General features: G+C 42.8%; 3 protein-coding genes across 7 annotated transcripts in view; 2 read left to right on the top strand and 1 right to left on the bottom strand.

Annotated features, from left to right (window-relative positions):
• The window catches only part of agap2 (ArfGAP with GTPase domain, ankyrin repeat and PH domain 2), a 38,852-nt gene extending 36,475 nt beyond the window's left edge, over positions 1 to 2,377 (top strand). For 4 of the 5 annotated variants that reach the window (XM_033629357.2, XM_033629355.2, XM_033629354.2 and 1 more), the window contains one exon: positions 1,044 to 2,377. In XM_033629357.2, the coding sequence (XP_033485248.2) occupies positions 1,044 to 1,250 (207 nt within the window). In that variant the 3' untranslated portion in view covers positions 1,251 to 2,377. The remainder of the gene's footprint in view (positions 1 to 1,043) is intronic. The other variant, XM_033629358.2, reaches the window with a different exon arrangement.
• Positions 2,378 to 5,636: 3,259 nt separating this feature from the next.
• zbtb39 (zinc finger and BTB domain containing 39) lies at positions 5,637 to 14,154 on the top strand. Its single transcript, XM_033628259.2, has 4 exons — positions 5,637 to 5,752; positions 7,599 to 8,920; positions 9,003 to 9,362; positions 10,156 to 14,154. The coding sequence occupies exons 2-4, from the start codon at positions 7,640 to 7,642 to the stop codon at positions 11,128 to 11,130; spliced, it is 2,616 nt and encodes an 871-aa protein (XP_033484150.2). The 5' UTR covers positions 5,637 to 5,752; positions 7,599 to 7,639; the 3' UTR covers positions 11,131 to 14,154.
• A 98-nt stretch (positions 14,155 to 14,252) lies between these two features.
• Positions 14,253 to 19,489, bottom strand: ackr5 (atypical chemokine receptor 5). The gene is made up of 2 exons (XM_033628527.2): positions 19,298 to 19,489; positions 14,253 to 18,141 (listed from the first exon to the last, which is right to left on the bottom strand). Exon 2 carries the CDS (start codon positions 18,136 to 18,138, stop codon positions 17,041 to 17,043), a length of 1,098 nt encoding a protein of 365 aa, XP_033484418.1. The 5' UTR covers positions 18,139 to 18,141; positions 19,298 to 19,489; the 3' UTR covers positions 14,253 to 17,040.
• Between the last annotated feature and the right edge of the window lie 3,789 nt (positions 19,490 to 23,278).

Below are 23,278 nucleotides of genomic sequence, written 5' to 3'. Positions count from 1 at the left end.
TTAGGTGTGAGTTGCAGAGTGTTGGTGTAGCACAGAAGGAAGCGTGCATCTACTGAGTGAACAAATGTTAATGTTCAGCCGAGGAGGACACATGAATAGATGCACACTTCCTTCTGCGCTGTGATTCAGTTGGCCGGTGTAGTTTGGTAAAAAGAAAATAGTTCCTACATGAAACTGCTCACAACAAGGTCTGTGGATTATCTTGAGTAACCGGGTCATGATTTCTGGAAAGAGACATTGCTGTTGAGTTTTTCAGATGTATTTTTTTGGCACTTTGAGCACCACAAGCTGAGTGACATCTAGTTCCATTATACTGGAGAGAATGCCGACATCTCTACGGCTGATATCTGCAACACTCTGCAACTCACACCAAAACAGTCTAGATTGATAAATAGCACTACAGGTCAGAAGAAGGCCGTGATATAGTTTATTTATAGCCTGACACTAGCTAAACTAAATGTGTATGTATCACAAATATTTGTTTGCCACAGAGCTTATTTTCTGTAATGATTCAAAAGTTTTGTCAAGGGAATGACAGTGATGCTAACGTCCAGGTTTGCCTGCAAGAAAGCTTCATCCCTGCAGTGCTCTATTTGATTTAACACAACTTGAAGATTTAGGAATGTGCAACATCAAGGCACAATCTAAACTAATAAAGGTCTTAAAATGAGTTTTGCACAAAGAGCCCCTCCACTCTGCAAGACACATGATTAGCTAATAATGCACGGCTCGCCTTAGTCCATATTGTAATTTCCAAAAACTAATTGACATGCAGTTAACGTGGGACTCTGGGGCCTGGGAGTTATCTGCTGTTAGTATTCTGGTCTTGTGTCTTACAGACAAAGATGCTCGTCTGCTTTGTCTCGTGGGTGCTGCAATACTTATCATGTGGTTTAATAAGAAATGCACTTGATGCTGTTGGTTTTCAGCAGCACATAGCAAAGAGCTGCAACTCTCTGCACACACAGTTCTACCTTTAATCCATATTTGCTGTGTATATAATCTTATAAATGACTTGACATCATGTTCTCTCGTCTCCACAGTACGGAATTGATGTGAAAGCAAAAGATAACCAGGGCCAGACAGCCATGAGGATAGCAAGAAAAACAGGGAGCAAAGGCTGCATTGATATTTTGCTCCAACACGGCTGTCCCAACGAGACGTCCCCCACCACTGCCACACCCATCCTCTCCCGCCGGTCCAGCACTGCCAGCCTGGGCCGAACCAGCTCCAGGAAACGGGTGTCGTAGCGCAAACCGAAGGTGCTGGTGACGACTGGAGGATGCTTCATGTTTAGAAACCTTTTAAAAACTTGGATACTTTGGAGAAGGGCGTACTTTAAGAAAATGACAGGACTATATCATAGTACTGAGGATTTAAAAAAAAAAATGTTCCTGAAGACTGAACAACATATCAAACAACTTAAAAGCAATATTCATTCGATTTGTTGATGACAGATATGTTGCTGAAATACTGTGTTGTTGCTGACCTCATTTCAGAATGACTCAAGTAGAACTTTGTAGCCGTCTTCTGTAATTTTAGAGCAGGCAAACTGCGTCTTGTTTCACTTCCTCCAGAAGAAGTGCAATAATCCAATTATGATGATGAAAAGCAACAAGTTTTAGAGCGAACCGCATCAGACGACTGTACCGTCAATACATCGAGAGGGTGCTGCTTTTACTCAAATTTATTGTGACTGGACCAAAACAGCTCTTATTTTCTTTGGCTTTACGAATAAACCCTACAGTACGTCATGTTGTTAGTTATGTGTGCCTGTCGCAGCAGTATCGAGGCCAGTTTGGCCAATATAAACTGTTTTTCAGTGACGAATCAGCTGAGATTATTCTGCTTAGACTAGAAAAATGAATGGTTTGGAATATGAAATATGTCAGTGTTACTCTCACAGGTCAAAGATATGGCGTTTTAATATACTGTAAATGTACCTATACTACATACTTAATGTTAAACTCTGTAACGAAGACACAACTGAAAAATCAAAGACTCAATTTTGTAAATGATTTCTACTGGTAGTTTTGAAAATATGTCAAGTTTTTTTTTTTTCATTGTCTCTCATAATTTCTTATTCTCCTACATGTCATGAAGGCATAAACCAGTAAACAAAATGCTTTTACATGATGTAAACATGTGGCTATTTGTTAACAGTTTGATTTGGGATGGCCGGACGATGACGACGACAACATAAAGACATTATTCACATTCATGTTACTGGTGTGTAGGTCTGCCCCATGAGTTTACAGTGAAGTATGAGGAGTTGCAGGTGTCACTGTTATTTCGGACACTTTGTGGGTTGTGTGAATCTCTCATGAGCTAAAACAAATGGTTACTGGAATAAAATAAACTTTTTTTAAGTAGCATTATTACGATCATTTGGTGTGTTTCATTTTGTCTTGGTGTCTCGACCCGTCTGCTGCATAGCATTTGTGTGTTTTTAACCAAGCTAGTATTAGTGGAATGTATGTGAACATTTACTCAGGTGCAGTTCTTACAGTAAGTGCCCTTGTAAAGTACTTTATACTCACGGATGGAGAACTGAACAAGTCTACCGAGCACAGGCCCAGTGTCGGGCCCACTGGCTTTCACCTGCAAAATGTCATTCAATTTAAAGATTATTTTTTGGGCTTTTGCCTTTAATGGACAGGACAGTGTGAAATGGGGAGAGAGAGAGTAGGGGTACTACATGCAGCAAAGGGTTGCAAGCCAGAGTCAAGCTCATGACCGCTGCGGCGAGGCATCACCGCTAGGTGCTGGCACTATACACTGAGCTACCGACACCCAAAAAGTTCATTCAATTTAACACATACCTACCAGGATGAGAGACAAAAAGACCACATTAAGATGCAAAGGAACTGGAAAGAGACACAGAATGACAAAAAGATGAAAACTACAACAAAGAAGAGACGCATAATCACGACAAAGTCAGTGTCTCACACATGTAGGAGAGGTGCGGGGGCCTCTTGCATACCTGTGCCCGGGGGCCCATTGTCTCATAATCTGCCCATGTTTCATACTACTAGCCTACACCACATTTTACAAGCCAATATTGCACTTTTGACTCCACTACATATATTTATTAGCTGTAGTTAGTTTGTAGATTCAGAGTAGTAATACAAAATATAATCAACTGATAATATATGATGTATTATTATGGATTAAGTTAGCCTGCAGTATATGAAGCAGTTAATACAATTAATTATAATCCAATAGTATAACATACAGTACAGGCCAAAAGTTTGGACACACCTTCTCATTCAATGCGTTTTCTTTATTTTCATGACTATTTACATTGTAGATTCTCACTGAAGGCATCAAAACTATGAATGAACACGTGTGGAGTTATGTACTTAACAAAAAAAGGTGAAATAACTGAAAACATGTTTTATATTCTAGTTTCTTCAAAATAGCCACCCTTTGCTCTGATTACTGCTTTGCACACTCTTGGCATTCTCTCCATGAGCTTCAAGAGGTAGTCACCTGAAATGGTTTCCACTTCACAGGTGTGCCTTATCAGGGTTAATTAGTGGAATTTCTTGCTTTATCAATGGGGTTGGGACCATCAGTTGTGTTGTGCAGAAGTCAGGTTAATACACAGCCGACAGCCCTATTGGACAACTGTTAAAATTCATATTATGGCAAGAACCAATCAGCTAACTAAAGAAAAACAAGTGGCCATCATTACTTTAAGAAATGAAGGTCAGTCAGTCTGGAAAATTGCAAAAACTTTAAATGTGTCCCCAAGTGGAGTCGCAAAAACCATCAAGCGCTACAACGAAACTGGCACACATGAGGACCGACCCAGGAAAGGAAGACCAAGAGTCACCTCTGCTTCTGAGGATAAGTTCATCCGAGTCACCAGCCTCAGAAATGGCAAGTTAACAGCAGCTCAGATCAGAGACCAGATGAATGCCACACAGAGTTCTAGCAGCAGACCCATCTCTAGAACAACTGTTAAGAGGAGACTGCGCCAATCAGGCCTTCATGGTCAAATAGCTGCTAGGAAACCACTGCTAAGGAGAGGCAACAAGCAGAAGAGATTTGAGATTTTTGGTTCCAACCGCCGTGTCTTTGTGAGACGCAGAAAAGGTGAACGGATGGATTCCACATGCCTGGTTCCCACTGTGAAGCATGGAGGAGGACGTGTGATGGTGTGGGGGTGTTTTGCTGGTGACACTGTTGGGGATTTATTCAAAATTGAAGGCACACTGAACCAGCATGGCTACCACAGCATCCTGCAGCGACATGCCATCCCATCCGATTTGCGTTTAGTTGGACGATCATTTATTTTTCAACAGGACAATGACCCCAAACACACCTCCAGGCTGTGTAAGGGCTATTTGACCAAGAAGGAGAGTGATGGAGTGCTGCGGCAGATGACCTGGCCTCCACAGTCACCGGACCTGAACCCAATCCAGATGGTTTGGGGTGAGCTGGACCGCAGAGTGAAGGCAAAGGGGCCAACAAGTGCTAAACACCTCTGGGAACTCCTTCAAGACTGTTGGAAAACCATTTCAGGTGACTACCTCTTGAAGCTCATGGAGAGAATGCCAAGAGTGTGCAAAGCAGTAATCAGAGCAAAGGGTGGCTATTTTGAAGAAACTAGAATATAAAACATGTTTTCAGTTATTTCACCTTTTTTTGTTAAGTACATAACTCCACATGTGTTCATTCTTAGTTTTGATGCCTTCAGTGAGAATCTACAATGTAAATAGTCATGAAAATAAAGAAAACGCATTGAATGAGAAGGTGTGTCCAAACTTTTGGCCTGTACTGTATATTATTCTAAAATGGGCCATTTGACATACTGAGTAGACCTACTTTTACTTTTTGGTAGTTAGTAAGTATATTTTAATATGAATACTTTCTAATGACTAATTTACCATTGGAATTGTGAATGCAGGATTTTAACTTGTAACAGAGTACTTTTACCATGTTACTTTTACTTGAGTAAAGGATGTGAATACTTCCTCCACCACTTTGGGAAAGCTAGTGAACATGTGTTTGTAGATTGTTTTCAAGCTGCTTCTTTTTGGTTTAATTAACAGAGGAACATTTCAAAACCAACTTTAAAACATATTTGACAACTATTGAAAACTAAAAACTCAAAAATTATAAATTGCACTTATACTGCACTTAGCTGACATTTAATTTTCACTCCATGTGTTGAGCAGATCCTGAAAGTTTGTTGTTTTGTTTTGTTTTTTGTTTTTTGTTTTTTTCAATATTTTTTGGGTGGGAATTTTTTTTTTTTTTTTTTTGAGTTTAGTTTTTTTTTGGTGTAGGGTCGGGGTTAGGCTTTTATTAATTTTTTAAATAATTTTTCAAATAATTTTTTAATTATTAATTATTTTTTAAATGACTTTTTTAAGATTATTATTGTAACTATTATTATTATTAGTATTATTAGTATTAGTAGTAGTAGTAGTAGTAGTAGTATATACATTATTTTTATATTCTAAAATATTTTTTCTTCCACTTTTATAATCAAAATCTGGAGCATATGTACTATAAAACTTCCTCCACCCACTGTGTTGTGTGAGCCTTGTCACTGCAGTGACTCTGTCAGACTGTAGGGGGCGACCTCAGTACAGTTTTGTTGACATACGTCATCAAAAAGCGACGGTCGATCAGAGGGGTTGTAATAATTTATAAGATTTACAGTCCGTGGACGATCACCAGACTCCCTTTGAAAACAAAGAGAGGAGTAATCGTCACCTGCAGACATCTTTATTAATGAGTGAGTAATTATATTAACACTAACGACACGTTTATATTAAAACCTGGGAGATTTTTGTTCCGAATAATTCTGTAAAATGTGTCTGATTTAGTGAACTGAGTTGTCATAACGTGTCTGGGGGAAAAAACTGGCTAAGCTCCGTTAGCTTCATGATAAAGAGCTGAAATTAAAATGTATATTAAGAATATAAAGCATGTCAAAACAAACTGATGTCACACAGCGGCTCTTTGGAAACATACAGTTGTTTTTATGTGTGATGGAGTGCTAGAGGTGGAGGAGGAGTAACCACAGCTTCATTTATCTCTTCATCACTGGTTGTACAGTTAATGACAGTTATTCTTTTCTTAAGCACTTTAAAATATCTCTTAACAAAGGTCTTAAATGCTTATAAATCCAGCACCCACTCTGTATTCTCTGACATGTCACTGTAAATTAATCAATGTTTTATTTGCTATTTCAAGTAATCCACTTACAGTTTAAGACAGCAACCTAAGTGACAAATATCCATGACGTTTCCAAAGCCAACATTATTCCTTATTCACGTTTACTTTATCTAAAAATGGCAATGCACTTTGGAGTTGTCAGTCACTGATTTAAGGCCACATAAAATTATTCTACTTAGTACTTGCTGATGCATTACAACCACTATTCAAAGAGTAGTGCAAAAGAGATAAAAAGGTGTTAAGACAAAACATAAAGGGAGCATGAAGCAATATAAAGACAGACATAGGGAGGATTTAAAAGAGTAAAATCCAAAATTAGACCAAAAATAAGCTTTAATATGTAAATGAAGAAACCCAAAATTTTTAAGTTATAATTTAAAACTTGAGACTTGAAGAAAATCTAAAGTTTTCTGGGAGTTGGCTCCAGATTTGTGGTCCATAGAAACTGACTGCGGCTTCTCCATGTTTAGTTTTGAGTCTGAGGACAGTGAGCAGACCTGACCCAGATGATCTGAGACATCTGGATGGTTTGTAAGGCAGCAGCAGATCAGAAGTGTGTGCATGGCAGGCTCTAAATATTAATTCTCTGACACTCAGGAAGCCAGCGAAAAAAAGGTCTGAGAACTGGAGTGGTCTGATCGTTCTTGGTATTAAAGTCTTGCTGGAAACCTAAATCCTTCTGAAATATTTGTTAGATGATAGTGCCTAGATTTTAGAATTGTCTTAATGTGGATGTTGAAATTCAGGCTTTTATTTTGAGTCAGTCCACAACTGCACCTTTTTCTGACTTGGTTTGTAGAGCAGAGAAATGAATTTTACTTGTTCTTCTTTGGCTCCAAAAACAGTTACGTCTGTTTTTTATCTCTGGTTCATTTTTGGTAAATGGACCTGCACTTATACAGCGTCTCTCAAAGCGCTTTTACACTACATGTCACATTCACCCATTCACAAACTGGTGGCCAAGGCTACAAGGTCCGTACAAGGTGCCACCTCCTACACAGCTTTACCACGCTCACGCACCACCACTCACGGAACAGCCATCAGGAGCAATTTGGGGTTTAGTATCTTGCTCAAGGATGCTTCAACATGTAGAATGGAGGAGCCGGGGATCGAACAGCTGATCTCCCGAATGAGCCACAGCTGCCCGAGTCACATCCAGTCATTGATTTGTTCTCATACTTGGTGATTTCATAGGACCATAGTCACTTAGCAGTGTTGTTATATAGGTGTATGTCATTGTAAACTGAACATTCTGGGGTTTTTGGTTGAAAACATGTCTTTAATCATTCAAATCTGAAGTGTATCATTCGGAAAGAAAGAGAGAAAGTGTTACCTGACTGTTACAGTACGTACCACACATATTCTTCCTGTGCTGTGACTGACTGTCTTCTCTGCTCCTGCAGTTAGATTGTAGCGCACCAGGACTGCAGCAGCAGCAGCAGAGATGAGGATCCGGCTGCAGGGTCCCAGCCATGCTGCCAGCCTTCTCGCTGAACTCAACAGCTGCCGCCAGTCACGTCGATACTGCGATGTGTTCCTGCAGGTTGGTAACCGCACATTCGCAGCACACCGTGCGGTGCTGGCCTGTGCTGGGTCGTACTTCCGCAACCTGTTTGCCCGGGCTCCATCCTCGTCCAGCGCTGCCTTCTCTCTGGAGTTCATCTCCCCAGCCAACTTTGAGAAGGTGCTGACATTTGTGTACACGGGGGAGATCTTGACTGACCTCATAGATGTCGGGGTGCTGTATGAGCTGGCAGAGAGGCTGGGCGTTAGTGAACTGGTGAGGGCCTGTCACGCCACCTTCCCAGACCTGCAGACTTCAGTGTCTGCAAACTGTAAAGCAGGCAGTCCTGGAGACCTCGCCCTGGACTCTAGCATGGTTGCTGCTGCTGCTGTGTCCACAGTGGCTGCTGTTAGTGCAGCTTCTGTATCTGCATCATCTGTGTGTTCCTCTGCCGCCTCCTGCTCCTCTCTGTCTTCACCAGCTGGTCCGTCTGCTGCCCCGACCCCTGCTGCCGCTCCCTCACCTCTCTTCCAAGCCAGGGCAGCCAGGATCAGCCGGGACACTCACAGTGTGGCTCTGTCTCTGGACCTGAAGGCAGAGGACATGCAGTCTCATATCGGCTACGGGCAGATGGCAGCAGATCATCAACTACAAGGAGGACACAGTCTTCTAGCCAACAGTCATTCCAGTCAGAGTGATGGCGTGCTGCCTCCGGGGCCTGTGCTGCAGCTGAAGACAGAGCAGGGGCTGGAAGATGAGGCCGAAGGCAGGTGTGAGGACAGAGACACAGATGGACAAATGGTTTCTGAGAGCGCAGGAAGCTCTCTGCCGCAGAGCAGCAATGCTGCACAGTCTGTCTCCTGCTCCTTCCCTGACTCCTCGGCTCAACTCGGAGCTGAGGCGTGTGACCCGACGTCATCCTCAGGAGAGCCTCTGGCCAGCCTGCAGGTGGGATCAGTGGAGGGCAGCGTGGTGGACGTCCAGAGGGACGGCAGGCTGATGTTTGCAGAGGTGGAAGCGGGAGTGAGTGAGGAGGAGAGGGAGGCTCTGAAAGGGAATGGAGCAATAGAGGGTACAGAGGAGGAGCAGTGGAGACAGCTGGCAGGTGAGATCATCGAGCTGAGCGACGATGAGAACTTTATGGAGGAAGGAGATGAGGAGGAAGATGAAGATGACCTTGTGTACGTGGAGAATGGAGAGGGAGGGAACTCAAGCAGCCAGGTAATGTTTGCATTTGTCAGCAGTAAAATATTCAGATAAACGCAAGTCCACACGACAGAAATAATCCTCTTCACTCCTCCAGGTGACGGGGAACACACTGTCATGTAAAGCCTGCGCGGTGCCTCTGCCAGCAGACCCTGCCGCCATCAGAAGACACGCCGAGACTCACCTGACGGAGCTGGGGCTCTGCAGACTGTGTGGAGCCTCGTTCCCAGACCACACCGCCGGTGTCACCCACTCCCTCTCCCACGTTGGGCTGCAGCTCTTCACCTGCGACATGTGTCAGTTGCAGTTTTGCAGCCAAAACAAACTGCTGCGTCACCACCACCAGACAGCCTCCAGTTACACAATACCACAGGGGGCGCTGACCAGCAGCAGCCAGGGGCCGAGCTCCGAGCTGCAGTGTGCAGTGTGCAACAAAACTCTCAGCAAGGACTTCCAGGTGAGTGGACATTTAAAAGGTTGTGGTAGAGATGCATGCCCATAACAAAAATCCGCATATCTGGTCAGAAGGAGAAACACACACTTTTAAACATCACAAAAGACTTGGATGCCAACAGGTCTTTAGATATGCGCAAATATCACAAGGCCGACCTTTTCCTTGTTAAAGGAATGAACAAGGGAGGCTGCGTTTGTGCGATCCAACAAGTCTGCCACCGCTGGAAAACTTTGCAAAAATCCTGGCAGAAGCAACAGCTGTTCTACTTTAAATATTTTACACATGAGAGCATGTTAATCCGAGTGTGCACGGCTGCATGTAAAGGGTCAGTATTCATTTTCATTAGCCATGTGAACAGTTTAGTGGGGAAACTTGTCTTCTTTAGGATTAAAGTCACAATCCTGAATATTTTGTGCATGTAAGCACAGTCATTAAATCATAAAATACAACTACAGCTTAATTATTCCTAAAAAATAATCATTAGTTGCAGCCTTAATATATTTTGTATATATGATACAGTCTGTTTAATTCGGCAGGAAGCTTAGATCAGACTCATTCTCTTTCAAGACAACTTGTAGATGTAGCATGCAGATAATTATTTATTCTTGGAATAATATAAGAACCAATAAATAAAGTGGAAAGCTACAGTATCTAAAATGGAACATAATACATACTACATACAACTGATTTCACAAAAACAAATCTGACAGTAATGTGGACAGATATTAAAAATATGGAGTCACTTTTTAATCATGAGATTCTCATATCTATTTTATGTTTCCTACCTCCTACACAGACGGTCAAAGACCACCTGCTGGGCCACGTGTGTCCCCAGAGCCTGAGCTGTGGTGTGTGTCACCTCCCCCAGCTGTCCCTGTGCTCCCTGTTGTGGCACGCCCTCGCCCACCTCTCTCTGCCCGTCTTCACCTGTCCGCACTGCGCCCGCTGCTTCGTAGAGCGCTCCCTGCTGGATAGACATATGACTGTACACGCCGAGGAGGCGGCGGCTAAGGAGCGGGAGCGGTCGGCGCTGAGGGCCTACAGAGTCGGGGCGGATGGAGTCGGGGGAGGTGGTATGGCGGGAGTGGAGGAGTTGCATTGCTTCCTGTGCCCGCAGACTTTCCGCTCCTCCTCTGCCTTTCAGTACCACCTCAGCCTGCACACCAACGAGTCCCTGGGGGCCGGGGGAGGTGTCGGGAGTCCGAGCTGGTTGGGCAAACGTAAAGCTGACCAGTCTCTGGAGTGCCCACCGTCTTCCTCCTCTCCACGGGAAGTCGGTGGCCTTGTCAAAATGAGCAGCCTAGGTTTGGGGCTGGGAATGAGCTTCAGCATACCAGATAAGTTTTTCCAAGGGTCAATGCACAACCTGCCCTCTGGGATGTTGACCAATGGGAGTTCAGTTCAGGACGGAGGAGTCGGGGCAGCAGGCGTCCGTGGGAAATGGTACCGGTGTCGCTACTGCGGCAAACGCTTCGCACACTCAGGTGAGTTCACCTACCACCTGCGCATCCACACCGGGGAGAAACCCTACCAGTGCAAAGTCTGCCTGCGCTTCTTCAGAGGCCGCTCCACCATGATCTGCCACCTGAAGACGCACGCCGGTGCCCTCATGTACCGCTGCACCGTCTGCGGCCTTTACTTCTCCACGCTGAAGCTGGTGTCATCGCACATGGAGCTCCACAAGGACCACCTGCCCCCGGACTTCAACATCGAGCAGACCTTCATGTACAATGATCACTCTAAAGAACCGCTGCCCACTGTGGACGCCTGATGTGTCGGCGTGGTGTTCCTCTCCTCGTCCCTTTTCCCTCTCTCTGACACTTCCTGTGTCTGGTTGTCGTGGACCACAAACTGTATACAATAGACTAGTAGGGCTGAAAATAATGATTATTTTTATTATTGATTTTTTTAATGAATTGATTAATCGTTTAGTCTGTAAAATGCCTGAAAAAAATTTAAATGGTTGTCACTTTTGCTCTAAATGTCAGGTGACAGCTTCAGATTGTTTGTTTTATTCCACGAACAGTCCAAAACCCAAAGATATTCACTTTATGATGATAGAAAAAAATGCAGCAAATCATCATCTTTTCTTAATAAATGTCTTAAATGAATACTTCAGCTGCAAAATGACAGTATATCAGTTACTTACCACGTTTCCTTGAATTCATGAAGAAATCTTTTGTTTCCTCACATGCCTCCTCAGTAAACGGAGAATCCAAAAAAAGTGAACATTCTTCATGAATTGACGTAAACAGAGACTGCATTTAACAACAAAAAAACATCAAAACATCCATTTACGAACTCCCACACAATTTGTGTTGTATATCCCAAGTCTCATATATCCAGTCTTATGCTCAGCACTTCCCAAACAGATGTATTTCTGCTAAAACGTAAGAATATAAATCACTTCTACCTACCAGTAGCCCAACCTGAGCTTACCTGGTCGTATGTACATGTCTTAAATCGTAATGTTTTGGAGAACTGAGCGTGCAACTGGATAAATGAGACTTGGATCATACTGCACGAGTTGTGTGAGAGTTTATAAATGATGTTTTTAAATGTGGACCATTTACTTCAATTCATGAAGAACGTTTTTTAGATTCTCCGTTCACCGTGGAGGCCTGAAGAAGAACTGTTTTCTTTCAGGTATTCAAGGTAACAGCTGAAATTCATGGGACACAGATATGATGTGTCAGGTAGGCGGGGCGGAGCAGGGTTTTTTACCTGCTACACAGACTCGTCTCAGTAGCATGTGGCTGCTGCCAGCTTTATTGTGTGTGCAGTGAGTTTTCCGGGTGATGATGCAGTTGGGTCTGCCGGGATTGGAAACATATAGGCCAGTGGTTCCAAACTGGTGGGTCATGGGTCCTTTCTGAATAGACCGTAAGTGACTCGCAAATGTGTCAAATTTGTAAAATACAGTTTATTTTGAAGTGCAGTGAATTTTTGGCACAGAGCTTTTATTTTGAAGTGCCATTTCCTGCTGTAGAGTGAGGGACTTATGGACAGCTACTTGACAGAAACAGCAAACTAGCTTTTTGACAACATGGCCAAATGCAAGTATGAAGCTTAATATATTAAACTGTGTGGACCTTGAACTAAAGACTACGTAGAAATCTGGACCCTGTGGCTGGAGCTGTTGGGAACCACTGATATAGGCCTTATTAACTGGTGCTAAATTAATTAAAAGGAGTGTTTTAACTACAGGATGCATTGATTTGATTGATTCATTTTAAAGTGAAATTTAAAACCACACACACGGTTGCTCTGCTGGTATCATTGCCTCTTGTACAATGAGGTATTTTTAATGATTTGTAGACAGGTTGTACATGTTTTTTACACAGTTTTATGTAGTTTTTAACCTGTCGGAGAAAAAAAAAAATACACCAGCCGCGTACATATAACAATGAGCAGTGGGGTGCACACATGGACAAGCCTTTGTGTCCCATGTATTTCGGCTGTAACACGCAGTAAGTCATTGATATACAATTCAGTCCCATTTGATTTCATTTATAAAGCTCAATATCATAAATCACAATTTGCCTCAGAGGGCTTTACTGCGTACGACATCCCTCTGTCTGTCTGTCTCAAAAAATCCTTTAACGGTTAAAGACATATATACACAAATGGTCATTTTCTGGGTGAAGTATTCCTTCTTATTCCTAAAGTACATTTTACTTTTCAATCAGTCGACTAATCGATTAATCAGCTCTGTAATAGACTTAGACTTTTAGATTGTAGTGGACATCTTATCTGTCAGATGCCGTTCACTGAGTCGACCTGTTCAGAGGTTTGGCCTCTTTGAACTAAGATAAAAAGAAGCCACTTGGTGGCAGTGTATCCTGTTCTGTGTCAGTGAGAGAAGGGAAGCTGGTGGATCGTTGACCGCCATGCAGCGCTCTGCTCTGCCTGTAATATGTACTCTGAACAAGTCTGTATCTTTACAACCTAAATATGACGATAGGTTTTCATGTCAGTGGTTGATAATTACACTGTTATTATTAAAGTAGCACCTCATTGTAGCATAGAAATTATTTTCCTATATTTGCAGTCACTATTTTCACACTTTTTTATGTCTTTTAAAGTTTCATTTTTCACTTTACAAATACAGCATGACCAGCCACGTTATGAAGTTCATTTTGTTTCTCGTTGAGACATAAAACATGTTTTTAATGTTGAGGAGGCGTCTTTATGAAAGCTGTCTATCTGCCATTAGTCACATGCTGTATTCACTTGTTTAGAGCGTTTAAAGCATGTCGTTCTGTAGAACTATTTAAGTGCCCATCACGTCTGTGTGATATCTGTGGCTTACCTCATATTTATGATGACATTGTAACTATGTGTTATTTTTTAATGCCTTTATACATGCCATTATCTGTTTCTAAAGCTATCTATGAATGTTGGCCTTTTTTTTAAATTATTGTTTTTGAAAAGAATTAAATAAACGCCTCTAGGAAGACTGTTATCCACCCGGACATGATGTTTTAATCTGTTTTCAATGACCTGATCCACAAAATCCATCCATCATCAGAATTTCAGTGATGAACTTGCAGAAATCTGCGTAGTATTGTGAACCTCCTGCTTCCAGGGGCTTGTGACCTTTGCCTCTTTTTAAAGCCCAGTCTCTTCCTGCCATTGTGCCATCCGTGGACTGACACCCCCTTTTCCTCCTCCTGCCTTCTTATCATTTAAACTGTCGACACATTCCAGATGAAGACCGAAATGGAAGTAAATGTGAAAAAGACTGCGAGAAGGGAGATAGTTAAGTGCAACAACAGCAAAGTGTCTCCGTTAAATAAACACATTAAGTTTCCGAACACGCACGTCCCCAGGCTTGTTCATTTTCACTGCTGTGCCTCCGTGATTACAAAGTACAAACTCAGGTTCTGCAGCTTGAAGTGATAAAATCAGTGCTTGATGGAGTTTTATTGCATTTTAACAGGCGGCCATGTTACAGCACATGTAGACTACAGCAGCATCCATAGAAGAGATGAATAGGCATTTAGCAGAGGTGGGTCAGTGTTTTTAAAGTCACAAGCAAGTCTCAAGTCTTCTCATTTAAAACCCAAGTCCTAAACTTTGAGCTTCGAGTCCTGAACAAGTCCCAATGCACTTGTCAACTAATTTAAGTTAATGCCAATAGTTCACTTACAAAAATCACAAGTGCTTTTAAAAATTTGTGTTTATTTGTTAAAGGCTCCTGCAGCTCATTAAAGTTCTGAATGGCATTAAATGTATTAATCTACAATATAAAGCCTTAATTTTAACAATTTAAATGTCTTATATCAGTCTGTCAAAAGTCTTAAAAATGCTAGGCAATTAGCAACATGTTGCATTGAAAAAATCTCAGAATAATTGGCATAATTTATTTTTAAAAATAATTTACAGAATGCCTCTTGCATTTACATCCGCGGACCAGAATAATTAAAACAACAACACTCACATTTTCCGGCCGCGATGCTCAGAGGAGATGATTGACATGAGAAAATGCAAATTCGACGAAAACTGGCTTGAGAGGCTCTTTATATTTTATGCAATAGGTTTTTCAAACTTGCGTCACAATGGGAATTAAGGCAGTGGAAACACAAAATTGCAAAGAAAACCAACCAACAAATGCTAGGTCATTTACCGAAGATGTCAGGTTTTATGTTACATTAAACATTTCAGAAAAATTGTCCTGAGCCCTAAGTAATTTATGTTGGTTCGTGTTTTTTTCTTCCTTTAATTTTAGTTAGAGTAAAATTGGTCCTAAATTTCATTTCCAGTGGCATTAAAAAGCCTTAAATAGTCTTAAATCTAACTTAGTTTTTAGGAGCTGTTTGTTAAAACAAGATTGTTAAAAGTTCCTCAACCGTTAAGCTAACGTTAGCTAAGCATTAGCTCACTAACTATGTTTATATTAGCCTTGGCTTACTGTTCTTTATGCAACTTAAAATGTCAAACAAAGTCTTAAGTTGTTGCTTCTTCTGTAATTTTCAATTTCAATTTTCAAGTTTTGAATTCTGCAATTAGTTTTGTTGAGCCTGTGTAGTTTTTATACATAAACAAATTTTTTTCTAACTGGCGTTCAGTAAAGTAACGTTAGCTCTCGTTGTTCTTTCCTGCGACTTAATCGGATGCTGTCGGATTCGTACAAACTAAGTGGATCATCTGATGAATTAAAGGGATAATAAAGATTTTTTTAAGTGGGTTTATATGAGGTATTTATCCATAGTCAGTGTATTACATACAGTAGACGTCAGCAAGCACACCCCCAGTTTGGAGAAGCAGGCTGGAGTCCAACATGGAGGCTAAAAATGTACTGCTGTGGACAGGGGCAGCAACAAAACATAACTTAGCCACCTAAAAAAATCTATATTCATTTAAATGTACATCATATTGAGAGTATTGTCCCTGCTTTAGCTTTTCATCATACAGCCCATGTCAGTGGGGTAGGCGCTAAAGGCCCATTTATGTTTTTATCAAAGCCACCAGACTCCATTGAGAAAAACAGTAATTTAAGCTTGCTGAACACAGGAGCTGCTGGTCTAGCACTGCTTTGATCAGTTAGTCTCTTTGTGTTATTGTGTGACTTTGGTGAATTCGCACTAACCCTTTTAAACCCCAAAGTGACACAATAACACAAACAAAATAACTGTTGGAAGTAGCGGTAGACCAGCCGCTCCTGTGTTTAGCCATGTTAAATCACTGTTTTTTTCAATGGAGTTTGGCATTAAGAAGATTGATGTAACAGATTAATTTTCCTGTTAGACATCGCTGTCTGACATTAAGGTAAAGCAGTGAAAAGACTCTCAATAGAGTGCACACTTAAACTGATATTGGTGTTTTAAGGTGGGGCTTTTTTAAGGTGGCTAAAATATGTTTTGCTGCTGACCCGTCCACAGCAGTACATTGCTTAGCTTCCATGTCAGATTACAGTCTGTTTATCTTAACTTGGGACGTGCTGACTGACTTCTACTGTATGAAGGTTAATTAATTGATTCATTCCACTATTTTTAAATAACATACTTTTTAATATTTGGGCTTGGGGGAGTATATAAAGTACTTTCAAGTCAAAAGGCTCAAGTCCAAGTAAAGTCAAAGTCACTGGTGTCAAAGTCCAAGTCATTTTTGATTTTGTCAGGTCTAGTTAAAGTCATCACATGTAGGACTTGAGTCCACACCTCTCGCATTAATAATTTGAACTATATATTATCTGCTAGATTTGTAATTAAACAACACAGTTACATTTTCACATTTGCAAGATGTTTATGTGGTTATGAGGATTGCTCTTATCTGGCTCTCCACAGACGGACAGCAGATTTGTTTATGCACATTCCTGGTGTGGCACTATTCTTCGTCTTCTTCTGTGTCAGGAGATTTTAAAGGTTGCCATGAGTTCCTGTGGGAGTCAAGCAGCTTTGAGGGGGGAAAAAAAACATCAAACATTTCCTGCTTTCCTCCGTTTAAAACTGTGATCAGATAAATGACAGAAAAGGGAAAAAAAACAGGAAGTGGATTATGAGAGGAAGGTGTTTGTGAGCCCATCTGTTTCGGAACAAACAGCGCAATGAGTCTGACCAGAGTGAGACGTACAGTCTGTGCCTCTGGTATTCTGAAGCACCAACAGTGGATTCAGTTCTGTCAGATCTTTAAACGTCTCACTCCTGAAGCTCTCGCCTTTCTTATCTCAGCTTCATTTTTATGATCCGACATCAGACTGACTGGTGCTGGTGTTACTTAGCTTGCGTTGCTTCCCCGGGTCTCCCCCACCTCCGTTGGGAGCGTTTGGCTGGGTTCCTGCTCCCGTCTGAACCATAGTTGCATCCCTAGGAATGTAGTTCATCACAGTGTTGATCATGTTGTCACGGAAGCTCTTGCTTAGAAAATTGTAGAGGATGGGGTTGGCGACGCAGTGGAACAGAGATATGCCCTGCACCACGCTGAATGTGAAGTAGAGGACTTCTATGGTGTTACAGCTGAGGATGAAGGGGTCCAGGTCGTCTATGATCATCAGGAACATGACCAGGTGGTAGGGCAGCCAGCACACGACAAACACCAGGGAGTACACGTGCACCAGCCACACGTCCCGTCGGCCCTGCACATCTGGTGCTGTTTTAACTGCACGAGCAATCAGCACGTTACAGGTGATGATGACGGCAGCAGGGCCCAGGAACTGGAAGATCAGGCAAAGGAAAGCCACAGAGGCAAACCACTCTGTGTAGTTGTGCTCAGGCATCATGTAACAGCCCGGCTCGTCCCACTCCAGAAGATCCACGTGGACGTTCTCCATCAGAGCCAGGAGCAAGGAGAGCACCCACAGGCCTCCACAGAGCAACCAGCGGCGCTGTCCCACCACAGGGAAGAGGGCAGGGAACGTGGGTCTGGTCAGGGACAGGTAGCGCTCCAGGGTCATGAAGGCCAGGAAGAAGGAGCTGCTGTAGAAGTTGACCACATAGATGAGGTTGGTGACCTTACAGAGGAAGCGGCCCCACAGCCAAACCTTGTCCACGGTCACCTCCATCATGAAGAAAGGCAGGATCACAATCACCATCAGGTCCGACAGGCTCACGTTGATGATACAGAAGAGAACCCCGTTGGCCGAGTGGCGTCTGCGCCAGTTGACCCAGACGACCAGCGCGTTCTCCAGCAGGCCCACCATGAAGATGAAAAGGTAGAGCAGGAAGAGGCAGATGCGCCGGTAGTCTACAGCGGTGTCCAGCTGGAGGGTGCACTCGAAGATAAACCATGGCGTGCCGTTATAGTGGTCCAGTGAGTGGTTGTGCTCGTGAGCGCTCATGGTCTGGAGTGAGAAGCAGAAGGAAACTGTTTCATATCTGGACAGAGTTCAGATTTACTTTGGGTTTAATCTGATTATGTTTTCAGACGTTACATAACAGAGGCACAGGAGGAGGAGGAGGGTGGCAGACGTGCTGGGTTGAAATGTTACTCAAATGATTTTCAGGGGTGGATACCAACACCACAACAGATTATTAGAAAGCCATTTCACAACCAACATCATGCGGTTCAGAACATATTTGTCACTTTGAGGTGTAACAGGGTCAGTTGTGCAGCAGTAATGTGTGTGGCAAGGTCAGATGTACATTTGTAGTGTCAAGTATATCAATTACACAAAATCTGTTTCAGTTGTTACCTGACACGCATCAACCTTCGTACTCAACATGTGGAACGTTTGATACTCATATCCCTACGTTCACCTTGCCTCTCCCCTTTTGCTGTTGTGCTTTGTGGGAGAGGTAAGTGACATTGCTCTTGTGGTAATTTCCGTGTGTTAGCGCTGTTGAGCAGTTTTTAAGTTCATTTTATGCTAACATAATCTTGTGTCGCTTAATTTGTGTAGGGGCTCAAGTATGTATATTTGTGTTTGATGGAGGATTTTGTTTTTGCCACCTGCTGTCAGGTTTGAAAACATCAGTTTACAAAAGTATCTGTATACGTGTAGACAGGCATCAATCAGATGAGGAGCAGTGAGTTACAGACGTCTGGCAAACTTCTTTCTAACTACACACCTGCAGTGTTTTTTACATTTTCAAACATGTACATGGACAGTTTTAATTTTGAAGTGTGTTTCCTGCTGTAGAGTTAGTGACTACCGGATAGCTACATGACAGGGATGTTAAACTAACTTGACAACATGGCCAAAGTATGACACTGAATGTATTAAAATGTGTGGGCCTTTAACTAATGACTAAGGAGGAATCTGGACCCCGTGGCTGGACCGGTTGGGAGCCACTGCTTTAGACAAAACTGATGCTGACTCAAGTGACATCACTTAAAGCAATTTATCTGACTCCAAACTTATTTCATGTGCAGTAGTTCTCCCCAACACCTGTAAACTGCATTTATGTGTACAATCAGTGGAGTTCCTCTTTTATACAAATTTAAGGTGGAAACAGGTTGTTACATCTCCACAAATATACAATTGGAATTTACTGTACCTTGCTGTGATGATTATGATGATGATTAGTGTGCTGGAGATGAAGAGGGCAGGTCCCCCCTGAGGCCTCGCTATCTTCTGTTCCGAGTGGAGCCTACAGACACGAGATGGCTCCTTCCAGCTCTGATGTTGAGGGCTATCTGAGCAATCAAGTAAGCAACGAGTGTCTACCCTCCCATTTCTCATTCTCTCTCACACACACACACACACACACACACACACACCCCTAACAGGACATCCTCAGTCAGTAATGGGGAGTGGTGTAAAGGCCCAGGGACGCCCACACGGCTTAAGGGAAGTTCATTTTAGTTGGGGAAAAAAATGTTTTCAATCATAAAATGTGTTTCTCAGAATTTCTATTCAGGTCACCAGACTATCACAGGGATGACACATAGAGACAGACAACCATTCACACCTACAGACAATTTAGAGTCACCAGTTAACCTGCATGTCTTTGGACTGTGGGAGGAAGCTGGAGCACCTGGAGGAAACCCACGCTGACACGGGGAGAACATGCAAACTCTGCACAGAAGGGCTCCCACACCCGGGATCGAACCAGGAACCCTCTTGCTGTGTGGCGACAGTGCTAACCACCACACCACCGTGCCGCCTCACTAGAATACTCAACAAATAATTAGCCTGGACCTCTGACCACTCTGATCACAGTCAAACTCCATTTTGAAGCTTTTTTTATGCACTCTGGCATCTTATTTTCATTAAAAGTACAAAAAAATATCAGAGTTTGAACCAATTTATTTTCATTGTAAATTAGACCCAGCACTACATCGCAGGCTAGAATTGGCCTGCAGGCCCTCCCTTAAGGGGAGTACCTGAGTAAATCTACACTGAGCAAAAAATTTGAACACTTTTTTTTGTTTTTTCAGGCTTAATTCAGTCAGTAGATATGTTTCTCTCAAATTTTGGTCGCAGATTTGTTAAAAGATGCTGACTGAAAAGCATAATTTCTGCACAGGTGTGCAGTGGGATGGTCACAATAAAAGGCCACTCTAACGTGCAGTTTGATCACACAACATGATGTCACAGAGGTCTCGAGGGAGCGTGCTATCTGCAGGAATGTCCACCAGAGCTGTTGCCTGTGAACTGAATGTTCATTTCACAACCATAAGACATCTCCAATGTTTGTTCTGTGTATTTGGCAGTACATCCAACCAGCTCACAATCACAGACCACGAGTAACCACACCAGCTCAGGACCTCCACACGCAGCATCTTCACCTGCAAGATCGGCGGATACCAGCCACCTGGAGAGCTGATGTAACGACTGGTTTACACAACAGAAGAATTTCTGTACAACCATCCGCGGGGGGCCAGGGGGTTCTATAAAAATACAAATCTGATTTTTCTAGCAAAAATCTCTTTAGATGAGTTGGCTCCCACAGATCAGAATTCATTTGATCATCAGTTTTGGTTTGCCTGACCTCCATGATGGTGAGTGTTCTCAGTGTTTTACCTTGCATGATCCTGTGTGTACATACACTGAAGGCAGGAATGGTGTAGAAACAGAAAAACAGGCCCCACATAGCAGAGAACAATAACAGGAAGCCCCCCCTCCCCCTGTGGTATGGGGGCACGGTGAGTGACGGGCAGAGAATAGGAGAGATGGGACGCCTGGGGGCACATCACTGAGGAAGGGGGCTCTTTAACCTAGAAACACACATCCTCATTATCACATTCTTTCAACACTAACAATAAGCCGCGGTTCGGCTTCACCTCAGCTCGTGCAGGTGAAGACAGAGCAGATCTGCTTCTTTAAACCAGAGAGTGTCCTTAAAAGTGACAAATGTGACCTTTTCATACCCTCTGATGAAATGATGCCATTGGGCAAACCAGAGCAGCAGCGAGCCTAGATGTGTCCTCAGTAAGGTCACGACTGAGGTCAGCGTCATATGGAGAGAGAACGCAGGGACGTTTGTGTTGGCTGCGATTCACACTGATTAATGGGATCTGCTCCCTGGAAGTGGCGTGTTCCTACTGCTGCTCTCCAGATCGTCAGCAGTTTGTTGCTTGCTGACCTCTTCAACATCGCCCCCTTCTTCTGTCTCGCTGCTCATCCTGCCTGAATCCTATTGTCCTATTCTGGTGAATTTCTGGTTAAGCAAGTAGGAACCAGTCAGCAAATTCTGTCTCTGATGAAACAGGAAGGAACCAGTCAGCGAAAACACATCTTCTGGAAGGGGGAGACAAAAAGCAGCCACCAGCCACCCTCCCTCAACCATGTTATCTTAGAACAACTATAACAAAAAACATCTACAGTTTACCTGATATTCAGACCTGCAAATTACACCTTTGTTACCAGTAAACTACCTGAGAATACCATTTACTGAAGATACAGAAATCTGCAGCATGCAAGCAGCACTCTGAGGCTTTGGGCTGACTGTCAGCATGCTAACATGTTCACAATGACAGTGCTAACATGCTGATGTTTTGCAGGTATAATGTCAATCATATTCCTGATCCTGTTAGAAGTCCCAGGAGGGCTGGAGCCTATCCCAGCTGGCATTGGGTGAGAGGCAGGGTGCACCCTGGACAGGTCACCAAAGTGTCACAAAGAAACAGACAACCAATCACACTCACATTCACACCTACGAACAATTTAGAGTCACCATGTCTTTGTACTGTGGGAGGAAGCTGGAGTACCTGGAGGAAACCCACGCTGACATGGGGAGAACGTGCTAACTCCACACAGAGGGACTCCCCGATCCCATGTTTGAACCAGGAACCCTCTTGCTGTGAGGTGACAATGCTATCCACTGCACCACTGTGCTGCTACATGCTAATTAGCACTAAAATAAAAATAAAAAGCTAAGGCTGATGGGAATGTCATTAGTTTTACAGGTATTTAGCAAGCGCCAGCCTCCGGGGCCAGAAAATGAAACCAACTGAACTAAAATGCCCAACTTTACAGCAGATACAGACATGTGTACAGCCTTGTGCCAAAACGGTTTTGGTCCCTGCAGCTAATTCTCCCGTTCATGACGACCATATGGTGAGTGAATTTTTATATAACCCACCTGGTTAACTGTTATAAAGGCTGCTTTGAGTGACAGGCTGTGTGCAGATTGTGTCCTCACCCTTTAAATGCTCTACCCTCAAACAGAGTGTGTACAGACGCTCAAATTTAAAGCTTTTTTTTTTTAGACCTTTTTAATGTATTTTTAACCAAACCACCAACCCAAAGCGTCAGTATTTGATGACACTTTGGGTTGGGACTCAATGAGAGTCAACAATCATCTATCTTTCACTCAGTTACATTCAGCACCTTTAAAGATTTCAAACATTAGAAATTACTACTTTCAAGGCCACACAGAAGGGCCCTTCCTTGTGGAGTTTACGTGTTCTCCCCGTGTAAGCTTGGTTTTCTCCAAGACATACAGGTTAACTGGTGACTCTAAATTGTCCGTAGGTGTGAATGTGAGAGTGAATGGTTGTCTGTCTCTGTGTGTCAGCCCTGTGATAGTCCCTGCCTCTCACTCAGTGTCAGCTAGGAAAGGCTCAAGCCCCTCTGCGACCCCTAACACAATAAGCGGTTATGGAAAATGAATGAATGAGCTATTGTCTAAGGCCCTAACATTTATTAAATTGAATATAAGACATTTTAAGACTTTTTTATGGACCTACAGACACTCTGGTCCAAACATGGACATTTCTGGCACCAAAAATTAAGATCACAACAGTCAAAATGCCAAACTCACAGCATCAAAACAGCATAACAAACTAATGGGTGATGTCACAATGTCTACATCCACTTCTTTTATAGGGTCCATGGTATTTAGTAAAAACAAAAAAGTACTGGAAATGAATATTTTGACCTGAGTTTGGCAGTAGATAAAAAGTCAGGGGATCATCAAAGTGATTACAATTCATCCTGAGGGGGACATGAATATGTGAACCAGATTTCATGGCAATCCTTTAAAAAGCTGTTCAGAAATTTTACATACAACCGCAAATATGAACCTGCTGGT

This window comes from Epinephelus lanceolatus, chromosome 8, assembly GCF_041903045.1.
Source record: "Epinephelus lanceolatus isolate andai-2023 chromosome 8, ASM4190304v1, whole genome shotgun sequence".
Lineage (NCBI taxonomy): Eukaryota > Metazoa > Chordata > Actinopteri > Perciformes > Serranidae > Epinephelus > Epinephelus lanceolatus.
The sequence above is the reverse complement of the archived record's forward strand: the minus strand, read 5'-3'. Positions and strand labels throughout refer to the sequence as shown.

Bases quoted from the DNA above. Each gene is read 5' to 3' on its own strand.
- zbtb39 (XM_033628259.2), top strand. From the start codon at position 7,640: ATGAGGATCCGGCTGCAGGGTCCCAGCCATGCTGCCAGCCTTCTCGCT. The intron at 8,921-9,002 runs GTAATGTTTGCA...TCACTCCTCCAG, and splicing joins GAGGGAACTCAAGCAGCCAG to GTGACGGGGAACACACTGTC. The intron at 9,363-10,155 runs GTGAGTGGACAT...CCTCCTACACAG, and splicing joins CTCTCAGCAAGGACTTCCAG to ACGGTCAAAGACCACCTGCT.
- ackr5 (XM_033628527.2), bottom strand. From the start codon at position 18,138: ATGAGCGCTCACGAGCACAACCACTCACTGGACCACTATAACGGCACG.